At 44.5% G+C, this 17,060-nt stretch overlaps 1 protein-coding gene across 1 annotated transcript in view; it reads left to right on the top strand.

The window, feature by feature from the left end:
- Positions 1 to 16,399, top strand: part of e4f1 (E4F transcription factor 1) — a gene marked incomplete at its 3' end in the record, with an annotated part of 28,162 nt that extends 11,763 nt beyond the window's left edge. Inside the window, exons 8-16 of the mRNA XM_079520928.1 lie at positions 876 to 1,007; positions 1,712 to 1,818; positions 2,449 to 2,751; positions 3,085 to 3,223; positions 4,097 to 4,314; positions 6,172 to 6,370; positions 9,347 to 9,534; positions 12,383 to 12,445; positions 15,956 to 16,399. Coding sequence (XP_079377054.1) covers positions 876 to 1,007; positions 1,712 to 1,818; positions 2,449 to 2,751; positions 3,085 to 3,223; positions 4,097 to 4,314; positions 6,172 to 6,370; positions 9,347 to 9,534; positions 12,383 to 12,445; positions 15,956 to 16,399 — 1,793 coding nt within the window. The remainder of the gene's footprint in view (positions 1 to 875; positions 1,008 to 1,711; positions 1,819 to 2,448; positions 2,752 to 3,084; positions 3,224 to 4,096; positions 4,315 to 6,171; positions 6,371 to 9,346; positions 9,535 to 12,382; positions 12,446 to 15,955) is intronic.
- Between the last annotated feature and the right edge of the window lie 661 nt (positions 16,400 to 17,060).

Raw genomic sequence — 17,060 nt, 5'->3', positions numbered from 1 at the left:
ACTGATTGGCTCGTCACTCAAGGGTCCTTCTGGCCGATCCACACGGTCACGACTCTTTTCTGTTCTGGCCCCACAGTGGTGGAATGAACTTCCCACTGATGTTAGGACAGCAGAGTCACTGCCCATATTTCGCCGCAGGTTGAAAACCCACCTCTTCAGGAAACACTACCCTTCCTCTCTGCCTGACCTACTTGTTGTTAACTAGTTGTACGAACGCTTGTTTTCTATTGTTGTATTGTTTATTGGATCTTGTTTAGTCGATACACTTAATTGTTTTAGCTCATGCTCATTTGATTTAGCTATTTTGTCTCATCTGTTTAAGGAAATAGGTAGCTGATATATTGCACTTTTACCTTAGCACTAGGTATACTCTTGGTTGCTTGTTTTTGCAGAAAATGCACTAAAGACTTCTGGTGATTAGTAGTTTTTGTTCCCTACCTATGTTGAATACACTTATTGTAAGTCGCTTTGGATAAAAGCGTCTGCTAAATGACTGTAATGTAATGTAATGTAATATATATTCAAAGATTTGCGCCACATTTTCACGATTTAAAAAAAATAGCAGATCTACAAGCTCATAGCGCGGCACCGAGTGCCGCACTATGAGCTTGTAGATCTGCTATTTTTCAATAACTAAAGCATAACATCGTGCTTAAAACACCCAAAAGGGTTTCTGCCCAGAATGGGTTTTAAGGCGATCCTTCCAGTTTACCCTCCGAGACACAGACACTAGAAATGGTACCATCTTATATAATGAGCATTAGTTAGGAGTAGAGCGTCCTGAAGTGGTTATTTTCACACTGCCCCGGTGGAACACCCCAACCCTCCAAGAGGAGTTGTTGTTGTTGACGAGGCCTATTGTATTGTCCGTGCAGGAGTGGGCACAGCAGCAGCAGCAACTCCTCTGACCGAGCACCAGGAGGCGCTGGTGGAGCATCGGCAGCAGCAGCAGCAGCATCAGGTGGAGGTGGTGGAGGAGCATGCTGATAGTAAGGGCATTTTATCAGGTATTTGACCAATCTGGGAAGAAATGTCTTCACTAATGTGTTTCTAAAGGTGTGCTAAATGTGCTAAAAGATTGAAATTCAACTCCCGTGGGAAATTTGAGGTTATTAGCATAATATGTGACCATACCCTGATCATGTGACATAATGAAACTAGGGGGTTTTCAATGATTCTGGAATTCATTCCAAGCATTAGTTTTGCACAAAAAACACTCCGTGGGCTAAATTCGGCCATATCCACTTGGCCCAAATCCAAATGTGCTGACCTCATCACATTTGTGATGACGACTATGGCTGTTTTTCTTCCCAAGGAGTGTTTTTTGTTGTGCAAAACTAATTCTTGGAATGGATTCAGAATCATTGAAAACCGCCTAGTTTCATATGTCACATGCTACTTAACCTATTTTGGGCGGGAACCCCTTTTGGTGTAAGCATTATATTATGCTTTAGCTATTGAAAAATAGCAGATCTACAAGCTTGTAGGTTTGCTATTTTTGAAAAATCGAAGAACGACTTCGAAGAACGAAGAAACATAGCTTTTTTTTTGTTGAAAACTGTCAGGATTTAGAAGACATTTATAGAATCGTTCCCAGGTCAAAATGGGTTAAAGAATGATGACATTTTGAATTTCAATATTTTTGTTATTAGACACCTTTCTTAGTAATGATTTAGTTCCCAGATTTTCATAGGTTTCTCTTACTATGAAGGCGGAGTGATCAGTGTGGTGGTGGAGGAGGCGGCCGCCGGGGGTCAGGAGGTCATCCATCAGGTTCACTTCACCGTGGAGGTGGACGGGACGCTGCAGGAGCAACAGGTGTGGATCAATCATCAATCAACCATAAGGGCTTTCACTTCTAGGGATTTTTACTAGTTGCCTAGTCAACTAGTCTTTCTTTCTTTCTTTCTTTTTTCTTTTTATTAATAATAGTAATTATCCCATTTTGACCTGAGATCAGATTCTAAAAATGTCTTCTACATCCTGACATCCTGAAAAAGCTATGTTTCTATGTCAGTCGTTCTCAAACATTTTCATGTCAAGGACCCACACAAATATATGTATTTGGCCGCCGCCAAAGTATTATGTCATACTTTAGCTATTGAAAAATAGCAGATCTACAAGCTCGTTGCCGCGCTACGAGCTTGTAGATCTGCTATTTTTTTTAAAAATCGTGAAAATGTGGCGCAAATCTTTGAATATACTGTATTCTTTCAGAGTGAACGTTTTTTAACTCAAATCTTTGCTTCTGGGTGGAGGTCCCTGGATCAACATATTTTCAGATGGGGGTCGGCGGTCAATTACCTATATTGGTGGGGGTCCTCGACATGAAAATGTTTGAGCACCACTGACACAGAAACATAGGTTAAGACATTTTGTAGAATCGTCCTCGGGTCTAAAAACGGGATAATGTTCTAACCCGTATCTCCCCCCCACTGTGGCCACCAGGTGGTGGTAGAGCAGTCCCAGGCGGAGGCCCTGGCGGCGGCCGCGGCCGCGGGCGACAGCCTCATCTGCCAGGCCATCATCAACTCCGGCATCGCCCTGAAGACCGAGGAGGAGGAGGAGGAGCCCACAGCGCCCCTAGTGGTGGTGCAGCGGCAGCAGCAGGAGGACGAAGAAGAGGAGGACGAGGAGAGCACCCAGGCCGCGGAGGAGATCCGCAAGGTGGTGTTCGAGTGCCCCGACGCGGAGGAGGGCCGCGTGACGGACATCCAGGTGACGGAGGAGTGCGTGGAGATGGAGGCCGAGGTGAGAGAGAGAGAGAGAGAGTCCGTCCACTTCTTCTCTTAACCCATTTTGAGCGGGAACCCCTTTTGGTGGTTACATACGTTATGTTATAATTTAGCTATTGAAAAATAGCAGATCTACAAGCTCATAGCGCGCCACCAAGTGGCCCAAGACGTCTGTGGACGTCTTTGAAAACAAAAAAATATATATATATATATATTTTTTTTTATTTTTTTAATACGTGGTGCCAAAGTTTGTGTTTTCGCCATTGAGAATGCATTTGGCGTTTAAATTAAATAACTCAAACTATAAAACATTTCAAAGTAAAAAGTAACGTCCTCATTGTCTCCCCAGGAGGACACAGGCTCTGACGGACAAGAAGAGCAGCCTCTGTCTCCCAACACGCTCCACTCTCGCCTCCATAAATGTCCTCACTGCAACCGCTCCTTCAAGGCCCTCAACTACCTGCGCTTCCACGTCAAAGGCCACCTGGGTGAGGTCATATCTCTGGAGGATGAATTATTAACCCATTTCGACCTTGAGATCAGATTCTAAAAATGTCTTCTAAATCCTGACGGTTTTCTGAAAAACCTCATGTTTCTATATCAGTGGAGCTCAACCTTTTTCATGTCAAGGAACCCCGAAAATTATATGTAATTGGCCGCCGACCCCCATCTGAAAATATGTTGTTCCAGGGACCTTCCTGAAGCAAAGATTTGAGTTTAAAACGTTGGCTCTGAAAGAATATATATTCAAAGATCTGCACTACATTTTTATGATTTTTCAAAAATAGCAGACCTACAAGCTCGTAGCGCGGCACTCGGTGCCGTGCTATGAGCTTGTAGATCTGCTATTTTTCAACAGCTAAATCATAACGTAATGCTTTAAACACCAAAAGGGGGTTCCCGCCCAGAATGGCTTAAAAGAAACCCCAAAGTAGCTGATCTACAAAGCTCACAACTTGTCGCAAAAAACATGCTAAATGACATGCCGCTGTATACACGACCAAACCCAATTCAGTAGCACAACGATTGAATCCCCCGCCGTCTGTCCGTCACGTGTGTAAGTTGTCGTGATCTCTATACCAGCTCAGTGGCCTTGTGGTTAGAGTGTCTGCCCTGAAACTGGGAGGTCGGGGTTCGATCCCCGGCCGGGTCATACCAAAGACTGTAAAAATGGGACCCAATGCCTCCCTGCTTGACACTCAGCATCAAAGGGTTGGATTGGGGGGTCAAATCTACTAATCAAATGATTCCCGAGCGTGGCACGGCTGCAGCTCACCGCTCATTGGCTGCGGCTCACCGCTCGAAGAGATGGGTCAAATGCGGAGAACAAATCTGACAATTGACTTTGACTCTCCATCCAGGCTACAAGCCCTTCAAGTGCACGCTGTGCCACAAGGAGTTTGTGACGGGCTACCTCCTGAAGAAGCACATGGAGATCCACGTGAGCGAGAGGCGGTACAAGTGCGGCGAGTGTGGCAAGCTGTACAAGACCATCGGCCACGTGCGCGAGCACATGCGGGCGCACTCCGACGACCGGCCCTACCACTGTGCCCACTGCAACAAGGCCTACAAGACCAAGGTGAGAGTAGGTTTGGGGGGATATACCACGATTGATCCAATCAGGAGAGAGAACCTCTGTCACAAATGGTGCATTTATAAAATGGTGCATTTATATAGCGCCTTTATCCAAGGCGCTTTACATAGATTGTGCATTACATTCACACACACATTCATACACCGATTGCGGCGGAAGCCATGCAAGGTACCAACCAGCACATCACAACATGTATCGGCTTAACCCCATTCTCGGGGCGGGAACCCCTTTTTGGTGTTTTAACCCATTTTTGGGCGGGAACCCCTTTTGGTGTTTTTAAGCATTGTTATATTTTAGCCATTGAAAAATAGCAGATCTACAAGCTCGTAGCGCGGCACTCGGTGCCGCGCTACGAGCTTGTAGATCTGCTATTTGTAGGTCTTGTAGGTCTGCTATTTTTTGAAAAATCGTGAAAATGCGGCACAAATATTTGAATATACATTCTTTCAGAGCGAACGTTTTTAACTCAAGTCTTTGCTTCTGGGAGGATCCCTGGAACAACATATTATCAGATGGGGGGTCGGAGGCCAAATACATATAATTCTGGGGGTCCTTGACATGAAATAGTTTGAGAACGACTGACATGGAAACATGGGTTTTTCAGAAAACTGTCAGGATTTAGAAGGCATTTGTAGAAGTATTATTGTAAAATAGCTCGAACCAGTGCTGATTATTTCGTTAGGACCCACTACAGTGGTGTTCGATACGAACTTAACCGGGATGTGGAAACCTCTACTTCAATGCTCTACGAGTTGCTTAGCCATTAGCCAGTTATTCTGTCTCATCTAGAAGACTCGTACCCATTCAAGGTAGCCATTCAAGGTATATGGGTTGTAAAGCCAGATACCTTGATTCGTATATGTTGACCTGTTGGAGATACCGCGTGCGTTGCCTGGAATCTCAGGTTTAGAAGCCATGGGAGCCGCCTTTTATGCTGTGCAAGTCTAGTGTTACGATGATGTCACCACTGTGTATATCCATCTTTGGAGTTTCTAAATTAATCTGATGTCAGCGCTGGATTACGCTGTTGTCTCCATATATGGGACTATGGGTTATCCCATATATGGAACTCTAAGTGAAAGCCTTCGCAACAATTATGTTGTACTTTAGCTGTTGGAAAAATAGCAGATCTACAAGCTCGTAGCGCGGCACTGAGTGCCTCCTCCCTCCTCCTCCAGAACGCCCTGCAGCTGTGTTGTTTTTGGCAGTAAATTTCTATTTTCGTTTTAGTCGACTAAATCTACACTTGATTTAGTCGACTAAAATGCATTTTGGCGGGCTTTGATGTCGTTGTAATGACTTTTTTTTTCACTTGCTGAGTTGTGAGTTGTGAGCTTGTAGATCGTCTATTTTCAGCATGCAACTAATTGTAAAATGACTTATACTGGATCTCTTGTTCACTAGTCCCTTCCTAACATGTTAGTCTAGTTTTTATTTGTTAACGAAATTGTCAGTTTATTTAGTCTTAGTTTTAGTCACCGTAGCTTAGGTTTCATTTAGTTTCCATTTAGCTTTCGTCAGTGAAAAAAGGTAGTCGGCGAACATTTTTCGCCTTGGTTTTAGTCGACGAAAACAACACTGCCCTGCCCAGGTGCACCAGAGGACCCTAAGGGTCGATTCATACTCCTATTTTACCGCTGTTCCGGCGCTGTAGTGCCGAAATGATTTCGGCTCGTCAGAAATTTTCAGTAGCACCGAAGAGCCGACTTTAGGACGGTACCCGCCCCGCCGAACCTCAAATTACGTCACATTGTAGGCTCTACAGAGCCGAACCGACTTTTATTCGGCTCTAAAATAGGAGTATGAATCGGCCCTAACCCTCTCTACCCCCTCCTCCTCCAGAACGCCCTGCAGGTGCACCAGAGGACCCACGGCCAGGACAAGCCCTACGTGTGTCCGTTCTGTAGCCGAGGCTTCCGGGAGAAGGGCTCCCTGGTGCGCCACATCCGCCACCACACCGGGGAGAAGCCCTTCAAGTGTCCCAAGTGTCAGCGCGGCTTCGCCGAGCACGGCACCCTCAACCGCCATCTACGTGCCAAAGGTCAGTCGGATTTTAGTTGTATTATTTACTTTCACATTATTAACCCATTTAGACCTGAGGACGATTCTACAAATGCCTTCTAAATCAGTTTTCAGAAAAACCCTATGTTTCTATGTCGTTTTCATGTCAAAGACCCCAAAAGTTCTATATTTGCTTGTAGATCTGCTATTTTTCAACAGCTAAAGTATAACACCAAAAGGGGTTCCCGTTCAGAATGGGTTAAAGGGATAGTTCAGATATTTTGAACTTAAGTTGTATGAAACTAGAATTTCGCGGGCCTTCGGCCCGCTCATCCTAGCGCCATGCGATACGCAAATGGGAAGAAGGCAATGGCAACCCATGATGTTTTAATTTATGCATTTGCTTGGAAAGCGCAAAGTTGCCAAGCTGGCTGAGTGACCTTGTTTGGTTTTGTGTATGAAAGCGAGCATGGCAAGGCGCAGGAACAGTATACTGTACTGTGCTGTACTGTAAGTCTTTGTACTGTACTGTACTCATGTGTACTGTACTGTACTGTTCTCTGTACTGTTGTTATTAGTGTTGTGTTCTTATTTTTTCTTATTATGATTATTATTATTACATCGATTAATATTCTGATCAACTGTACTGTTGATATTATAGTTGTTATTAGTGTTGTGTTCTTATTTTTTATTATTATTATTACATGGATTAATATTCTGATGTGAGCTTTCTTTCTGTACTGTACTGTAGTCATGTGTACTGTACTGTTCTCTGTACCGTTGATATTATTGTTGTTATTAGTGTAGTGTCAGGGCTCGACGCTTAGCTTTTTTTTTATATATATATTTTACTTATAAAAAAACCTGGCAACCCGCACCCCGCGGTCATTTTCCGCTAACCTGAGCGGGGCTCCCTAGCCTGCTGGAGGGGCTGACATCATCCCATGCACCCTCGAGAGGAAAAAAAAGGAAAATAAATGCAGCCTTGAGCCTACCAATAATGTGGTCTTGTGGAGCTTGATCACCTCCTCCTCCTCCTTTCCCCAAATTGCCAATCCCAATAAATCCAAAAGTAGCCTAGTGTGAATACTTCCACAGCCTAATTACTAAAGGATAAACTTCAGTCTTCAGTCTTCTCCTAAATCTGTCAATCTTTGTCAACTCAGCACGTGTTGACAACGCATTGTAAACAGAAGCCGTGTGTGTGTCACACCAAAAGTGGTGACCTATAGAATCCTGTACATAGAAGCATCACGCAATCGTCACCCCTACACAGCTGTCATTAATTAATGGTCTTGACTTGATTGCCTATGCGTTCAAGTTATATAGGGTGAAAACCGTGAAATGCACAGGCTCATCTTACATCGCGGCTGGCTGCCACTGCAGGCAACATGCACATTTCCAAGAAAGTTTCAGGGCACACTACTTTGTCTAACAATGTGGATTATAGTTTGCTCACTTTTCTGCTGGTCAATTTGAGAAAAAATGTAAGGACTGGAAAGCTCTCTCTTTCTCTATCTCTCTCCCTTTCTCTCTGTCTCCCTCCCTCGCTGGGGTGAAGACGTGTGTGCTCTCTCTCTCTCTCTGGGGTGAAGACGTGTGTGCTCTCTCTCTCTCTCGCTCTCTTCTCTCTCCTCCCTCTCTGGGGTGTGTGGGGGGGGGGGGGGGGGGATTAGTTGCGCTGCCTTCGACATTGCTATACTTCTCCAGCAGCGGTGCAGAACCGAGAGAGTGACACATTCTTTTGGATGTAAACTGCGCAACTTTTAGCTTTAAAGATCGGATTCTGTAGTCGCACCGGTGCTACAAAGTGAATGTTACAACTCGCACGGTGATATTTTAAGTCGCAAATGCGAGTACCTAGTCGCACTGTCGAGCCCTGTGTAGTGTAGTGCCATTTGCGCTGCATCGCGAGGCGATCCAAAATCCCCCCCCGCGCACGCACGCACGCACACACACACACACACACACACACTGTACGTAGCTGTTTGTTGTTGCAGCGCGCGCGTGTAGTGTTGGTGTTGTTCTTATCCATATATGCGCCTCGGTTCGTCCCGCTTGTACCACGCCAGGTGTTGACGCGGTCGTGTTTGCATTATTTTAACTGTCCAAGTTAGAATCAGTGTGTGCGGTGTGTAGTTGGTCTTCGTCTTCTACTTTTGGTATGTGTGTGTGGGTCACGTGGTGGGCTTTGAGCAAATGGGAGAGGGAATGTAGTGTTGCCAGGTCCGCGTATTGTAAGCGAGTGGTAGTGTGTGTAAGTAGCGTGTTGAATGGCATTTTTTCTGTGCTTGTTTTCATAGACGTGGCAACAAATTAGGCGGGGGTGTCGGTGCTTGTGGCGTGTTTGTGTTTATTATTGATATTGATATTGTTTGCGAGATTGGACGGGAGCCGGCTTTAGTGGCAGTGCAATGACAATTTTTACGCGGGTGGTGTTGAGTGTGGGCGTGCGGCGCGACATGAGGAGATAGCCGTGGATCGACGCGGAGGGTAAGTCTGTGACGTGTTAGTGTGTTTAGTGGGTTGTTGCAGTGTGTGTTGCAGTGTGTCAGTGACGTAGTAGCTGGTGCCTTTTTTTCCTGGGTTGCGTACAGCTTTTTGGGTACACCTTTTCAATTGTATAATAGATACTTGCCATTAATATAGTGGTTGCAACTGTATTAATTGATTGCCCGAGTCCCATGGTGGGAGTTCTGCTCTGGTTTTGGTCAATATTAAGTAGTTCCGGTCATTTTGTGGGGGGCACTGGGGCCACGCAGTAAAAGTAAATGAATCCACAAAACGAACGTAATTTGTATTGTTGACCTATTTCTAAAATATTAGCGCGACTTTCGTTCAACTTTGACCCCTCTATCACATGGAACAATTTTTTGGGCGTAGTGATATGGACACAAAAAACATAGTTCTGTGTGATAGAGGGGTAAAAAAAGAACCTTAACCCATGTCTAACCAATGACTATAGTCTAAACTAAGTATGCAGTCTAAACTTCAATATACAAGCTGCTGTCCTTAGGGGGCTGCCATAAGGACAACGGCTCTCCACAGCCGCCTGACGTGGCGGTGGTGGAGCTGACGGAGGTGACGGAGGAGCAGACGTCGGTGGACAGTCTGGCCACGGCCACCATCATCTCCGAGGACCCCCAGACGGTGCTGGTGGAGTTCTCCTCCATGGTGGCCGACACGCAGGAGTACATCATCGGGGTGAGAGCCTAGCCTAGCACAGGGGGTTTCAGCCGATCACGGCATTTTCAAAATGATCGGGAATCGGATCGGTAGTGACAAAAAAAACCTGATCGGGACATGCCTAGTATTAACCCATTCTGGGCGGGAACCCCTTTTGGTGTTTTAACCATTATTTTAAACTTTAGCCGTTGAAAAATAGCAGACCTACAAGCTCATAGCGCGGCACCGAGTGCCGCGCTATGAGCTTGTAGGTCTGTTATTTTTGAAAAATTGTGAAAATGTGGGCGCAGATCTTTGAATATATATATATTCTTTCAGAGCGAACATTTTTAACTCAAATGTTTGGGGTCCCTGGAACAACATATTTTCAGATGGGGCTCGGACGGCCAAATACAGATAATTCTGGGGGTCCTTGACATGAAATAGTTTGAGCACCACTGACATAGAAACATAGGTTTTTCAGAAAACTGTCAGGATTTAGAAGACATAGAATCGTCCTCGGGTCGAAATGGGTTATCATTAGGGATGAAGCTCGTTAAGGTTTTATTGATAACGATCACCTTATCGAGCAGGCTTATCGAGCCGGGTCCTTATCGAGCCCACTATCGAGCATTTGCTATTACTTTGTGGAAAGACGGCAGACAATTCATTCTGAACAGAACCTTATTTTTATTGGCCAGTTGTGATAGTTTGTATGCCAATAAACAGTTATAAGGTGTACACACACACACACACACACACATATTTTATTAATCGCTTTATTTTAACCAACCAAGACATCCCTTTGCACTACATTTTACTAGGGCCTTATACAGTACCTTTCTAACAGGGGAATTTCTCCCTAAACCTTTTTTTACAAAAGTAAGTTGATAATTATGTATATTGACCAAAAAAACTATTAAAAAAGCTGGAACGCTAGAACTCCTATTCAATCGCGCAATTGTTTTTTGTTTTTTGTTCACATCTGTTCTAGATGATGTGACAGCAACACTCCATGCATTGTTGACACTGCACTCTTCCTGGTCTACGTGAGCTGACGTTAGACCCCCCCCAGCAGCAGCCCCAGCCCCAGCTCCCCTATATCGTTATTTCTTTTTTAGTATATTTTTTGGTCAATATACATAATTATCAACTTACTTTTGTAAAAAAAAAAGGTTTAGGGAGAAATAACCCTTTAATTGTGTACCGTCACTTTAAATGCGTAATGTATACATCATCGTACGGCGGTGTCACGCACCAAAAATAGCCAGTCTACAAGCTCATACCGCGTCTGGTTGCACTGCGTTGTGAGCTTGTAGCTCTGCTTTTTCAGCAACGATATATTGAGGTTGCATGCACTGATGCACATTGGAATACGTCACGTATTATGTGAGACTATTCAATCGATCCGCGGGAGATATTATAACTACGCTTCCTCCCCGCAAATATATATCATATGCGTGGAGGAAGCGTCAGTGAATCCTCGCTATGTGAGTCTGGCCGCGCCAGGCTAGCAGCTGACGGCATGCAAAGGTATCGCATTTGGGTTTAACCCATTTTGACCTGAGATCAGATTCTAAAAATGTCTTCTAAATCCTGACAGTTTTCTGAAAAAGCTATGTTTCTATGTCAGTCATTCTTCGATTTTTCAAAAATAGCAGACCTACAAGCTCATAGCGCGGCACTCGGTGCCGCGCTATGAGCTTGTAGATCTGCTATTTTTCAATAGCTAAAGCATAACATAATGCTAACACCAAAAGGGGTTCCCGCCCAAAATGGACAGATGTCTATGCATTGTCGAAACTGTGGTAGGCTACATTATTGCATTTAGCTCCCCTCGTCTTTTTTTTTAATGTTACCAAACTTTTTCACCCGTTCCACCATAGTTCCACGGCAAAACGATGACGCACCACGCAACCACCCGTCGCGGCCCAGCCCCCTTATACCCGATAACAGGCTCGACAAGCCAAAAGCGTATTGATACTCGGGTCTCGATAAATGCCGAATCGGGTTTGTAATGGACCCGATTTTCGGGCTCCATCCCTAGTTATCATTATATCCGTATTATGATATTAGACTATTTTTTAAACCCTGTTTCCCAGCAGTTTGCTGCGGTCGCTTCTCGCCCTTAAAGGGATAGTTCAGATTTTTTTAACTTAAAGGACCACTTTTCAACATCTCTTCATATAATTGGTCCTCACTAATGTTCATGATAAAACACCACCATTTTCTTCTACTCAGTCTGTGTCTCTTAGGAGGGCTGTGGGCAGTTCAGAAACCCGTCCACCAGTGACATCATCGATGGGGAATCCAAGCTAATAGAAACTGCAGGCTTTCTAGTCCTGAAAAGTTGCAATGTGAAAATGGAAGCCATCGTTCTCACGATAATACAAATCTAAACATTTTTGTAAAAGAATATTGTTTAAAAAAATAATTGCCTAACGATGATGTCACTGGTGGACGGGTTTCTGAACTGCCCACAGCCCTCCTATGAGACACAGACTGAGTAGAAAGAAATTGTGCCATTTTATCATGATTTTTAGTGAGGACCTATTATATGAAGATAGGTTGAAAAGTGGTCAAGTGGTCCTTTAAGGTGGTTGCACACTGGACGCGTTTTTCGGAAAACCGCTAAAAATCCGATTCGCGCCCGGTGTGTGGAGACCTTTAAGCTGTATGAAATACTTGCCATTAATATAGTGGTTGCAACTGTATTCATTGATTGCCCGAGTCCCGTGGTGGGAGTTCTGCTCTGGTTTTGGTGAAATATTAAGTAGTTCTGGTCATTTTGTGGGGGGGCACAGGGGGCGCACGCACACATTCTACGTGCGTGCGTGCGTTGTTTTGTCTCACTGGCGTTCGCAATGACTCTTTCTGTCTCCTCCAGACTACGACACAGGAGGCTGTGGAGGCAGGGGAAGTTACACTCATCCAAGACACTCACAATCAGGTCAGTGCACGGCGCACACACACACACACACACACATGAGGCTGTGGAGGGAGGAGAGGTTACACTCATCCAAGACAGTCAGAATCAGGTCAGTGCACGCACGCGCACACACTCTCACACACACACGCACGCACGCACGCATGCACGCGTCTATTACTATACTTGTGAGAACATCAACATTTTAGGACAGCGATTTTAAGAATGCCCATTTCATGATCAACTTCTAACCGTAAGCCTGAAGCCGAAAAATAGCCAATCTACGAGCTCACAACGTGTCGCGCGTTGCTCGTAGATTGCCTATTTTGCGGTTTGTGACACCACCGCACGACTACGTCATAAAATTGGAAACTATGTTATGAAATTGGAAACGCCTAACCTCTAAATGTCTAATCTTAACACTCCCATCGCCCAGGACGAAGTACTTTGTCCTTTCTATTAGTAACGCTCAGGACGAAGTATTGTCCAAAAGACGAAGTTTATTGATACGAGAACGGATCGCCTGGCTGTATAGCCCAGGCGCGCCTGCTGGGCTCTCCTCGGTGACGCGCAAGAGTGAGACGTCATCAAAAAACTCCCTCCCCTGTTCAGCTGATGAAAACGAAAATCTTAAAACGTTCATAAATCGCGATCTAAATCATCCCGTCTTTTTCTGAAAAAAGATCCTGTGTTAGACGGCGCTCCGCGGTCCAGTCGCTAGTCTCGATAGATTTATTCTTGTCTCCCGTTGTTGTCGATCGACTCTAAAGTGGTGTGGCTATTGTTAGCTGCTACACACATATCAACAACTTCCGCCGGTCCGTCCGGAAATATAGGTTCTTGAAAAACCTATATTTCATGTTGAGGACTCCCAAAAATTATATGTATTTGGCCTCCGACCCCAATCTGAAAATGTGTTGTTCGCTCTGAAAGAATATATATTCAAAGATTTGCGCCACATTTTCACGATTTTTCATAGCAGACCTACAATAGCGCGCCACTCGGAGGCGCGCTATTGTAGGTCTGCTATGAGCTTGTAGATCTGCTATTTTTCAATAGCTAAAGTATAACGTAATGCTTAAAACAAGGGGTTCCCGCCCCAAAATGGGTTAAGACAAAACCTCTTTCTCGTTCGAACCGGCAAAAATGGTCCTCAACAATCTATTCATCATATTCTACTATATAGCAAGTATACAGTATTGGTAACACAAGCGCACACACCACACACGCACTCACGCTTGCACGAACAACGGCAAGGCATGAGATAAGAACATAAATCCACCGCGTAGACAGTTGGGGGTCGAGAGCTTGCGGTCGGTAAGGACATTAGCAGTGGGTTGCGAACCCCCATGAGACGTTCGGACATATCGATGTGTCTGAACCCGTGTCGTTTTTGGCAGCACATTTCTGTTTTAGTCCTAGTCTTTGGAATGAAACTTCATTTAGTTTTAGTCACATTTTAGTCACCTGGAATGTTTTTAATGTCAGTCTAGTTTTAGTCGACTAAATATCATGCGATTTTAGTCGACTTAAATCTACAGTTGATTTAGTCGACTGAAATGTGTTTTGTCGGGCCTCGATGTCGTCGCAATGACTGATTTTACACTTGCTGAAAATAGCCGATCTACAAAGTCGCTGCAACGCGTTGTGAGCTTGTAGATCGGCTATTTTCAGCATAAAACCGAGTGTAAAATGACTTGTCTTTTATTTATAGTGGATCTCTTGTCCACTAGTCCCTTCCTAACGTTTTAGTCTAGTTTTTTATTTGTTGACGAAATTGTCAATATATTTAGTCTTAGTTTTAGTCATCATAGGTTAGTTTTCACGTAGTTTCCATTTAGTTTTCGTCAGTGAAAAAAGGTAGTCGACGAACATTTTTAGTCTTAGTTTTAGTCTGAACGTTATGCAACAGTTGGTTCTGGTCCAAGTCCAGGAAATGAGGGATGATGGTGGTGATGATAGGCAGCAGCAGCACTGGAAGTTTTTACTCTTCACTTTGAAACCATTTTGACCTGAGATCAGATTCTAAAAATGTCTTCTACATCCTGACAGTTTTCTGAAAAAGCTATGTTTCTATGTCAGTGGTTCTTCGATTTTTCAAAAACAGCAGACCTACAAGCTCGTAGCGCGCCACACGGTGGCACGCTATGAGCTTGTAGATCTGCTATTTTTCAATAGCTAAAGCATAACATAATGCTAACACCAAAAGGGGTTAAAACCACGCTAACTATGGTTGACCTTTTAATTTAATCCTAAAGTCCATTTATTCTGCACTCCCTCCCTCCATCCTGACGTAGATGACACAACCCCCAATGACGATACTTTAAAAAAAAAAAGGACTATTTATGTAACGTTCCCCTTATACCAGGATTTGAAACAGGTTTGTGTGCTGATTTTTTTTTTTTTTTAAATAAAACAAATTGAATCCCAGTGGTAACTCTGAGGACCCCTTGTCTCTTGAATAGTTTTCTTGAATGGTTGAATAGTCTAGTTGAAGTTTTAGACTAAAATGTATTTTGGCGGGCTTTGTTGCCTGATTTTTACACTTCTTGCTTGTAGATCTGCTATTTTCAGCACGCTAACCAAGTGTAAAATTACTTGTCTTTTACTTATACTGGATCTCTTGTCCACTAGTCCCTTCCTAACATTTTAATCTAGTTTTTTATTTGTTGACGAAATTGTCAATGTATTTAGTCTTAGTTTTAGTCATCATGGCTTAAGTTTTCATTTAGTTTCCATTTAGATTTCGTCGGTGAAGAAAGGTAGTCGACGGACGTTTTTCGTCATAGTTTTAGTCGACGAAATGAACGCGGCTTCAGAATTCCTCCTTTGTGTGTCTCTAGACGGGCGGCCACATCACGAAGGTGGTGCAGCATAGTTTTAACCCATTTTGGGCGAGAACCCCTTTTGGTGTTTTAAGCATTATGTTACACTTTAGCTGTTGAAAAAATAGCAGATCTACAAGCTCGTAGCGCGCCACCGAGTGCTGCGCTACGAGCTTGTAGGTCTGCTATTTTTGAAAAATCGTGAAAATGTGGGCGCAAGTCTTTGAATATATATTCTTTCAGAGCGAACGTTTTCAACTCAAATCATTGCTTCTGGGGGGGTCACTGGGAACAACATATTTTCAGATGGGGTCGGCGGACAAATACAGATAATTCTGGGGGTCCTTGACATGAAATTAGTCTGAGCACCACTGATACAGAAACATGAGGTTTTTCAGAAAACTGTCAGGATTTAGAAGACATTTTGTAGAATCGTCCTCTGGTCTAAAATGGTCATGGTCATTTTGGGCGGGAACCCCTTTTGGTGTTTTAAACATTATGTTATGCTTTAGCTATTGAAAAATAGCAGATCTACAAGCTCATAGCGCGAGCTTGTAGTTCTGCTATTTTTGAAAAATCGAACTGACATAGAAACATAGCTTTTTCAGAAAACTGTCTGGATGTAGAAGACATTTTTAGAATCTGGTCTCGGGTCAAAATGGGTTAATCAACACTTACCTCTCGTTGTTGTCGTTGTCGTCTCTCCCAGATGGGCGACCACATCATCAAGGTGGTGCAGCAGATGGTCAGCCAGTCGCGCGCCGGCGTCTCGGCCCACCCCCAGATCATCGTGCGCAACATGTCGCTGGACGAGGCGGCGGGGGGCGCGTCGTCGGCCTCCATCTCGGACTGCGGCGACACCATCACCATCGCCACGCCCGAGAGCCTGACGCAGCAGGTGGCCATGACGCTGGCCTCGGCCATCAGCGACGGCACGCTGCTCGCCACCGCCCGCGGTGGCGGTACCGCCACCCTGGAGACCGTGGAGGAGGGGATGGTTACCGTGGTTACAGCCACGGTGGTGGAGGAGGAGGAGGGGGAGGGGGTGGTCGAGGGGGCGGAGGAGGTGCAGGAGGGAGGGGAGGAGGAGGAGGAGTATGTGACGCTGACCTCTGCGGACGACGAGGTTGATATTCAGACTGTGGTCGTATGAAGGAGGCCATGTTGGACCACATGAGACCTTAACCTCGCCTCACCAGGCTTTCCACCTCGCGGAGGACAGCCTCGGTCTCTGTTCCAAAAGTGCTGTGTGATCCGGTCGGGAGCGGATGATATCGTTTTCCGTCATGTTGTAGTATTGTTTTGTAGTAGTCATCAGGCCAGGAACGATTAACAATTTGTGTGCCCAAGACGTCCACAGACGTCCTGGGAATTACCGCTATGTGGTGCCCAGGACGTCTGTGGACGTCTTTGAAAAAAAAACAAAAAAAAAAAACATTTTTTTCTTTTTTTTTTGATTTTTATAAAAAAATAAATAAAATGTCAAAAATAACATTGGGTGCCCAGCGTCACTATTTTGAAAATGTTGAAAGGGCACACAATGTGTTTTAAATGGAACTTCCTTTTCCCCTCAAACCGGAAGAATAACAATAAAAGCTCTCATATAAGCCTGTAGCTTTTATTGAGAAAAATCGGTTTTGAGGGAAAAAGGAAGTTCCGGGAAGATTGCTGACTATACAAAACACTACTACAACATGACGTATAGCGATATCATCCGCTCCTGACCAGGTTCATGAACCCGAAATGGAATGGTGCCCACCAGGCTACATGAGACCTCTTACCGACTTGTCTACCATGTTCTACACTTTTTGGTG

This window comes from Electrona antarctica (assembly GCF_951216825.1).
Source record: "Electrona antarctica genome assembly, chromosome: 14".
Lineage (NCBI taxonomy): Eukaryota > Metazoa > Chordata > Actinopteri > Myctophiformes > Myctophidae > Electrona > Electrona antarctica.
The sequence above is the reverse complement of the archived record's forward strand: the minus strand, read 5'-3'. Positions and strand labels throughout refer to the sequence as shown.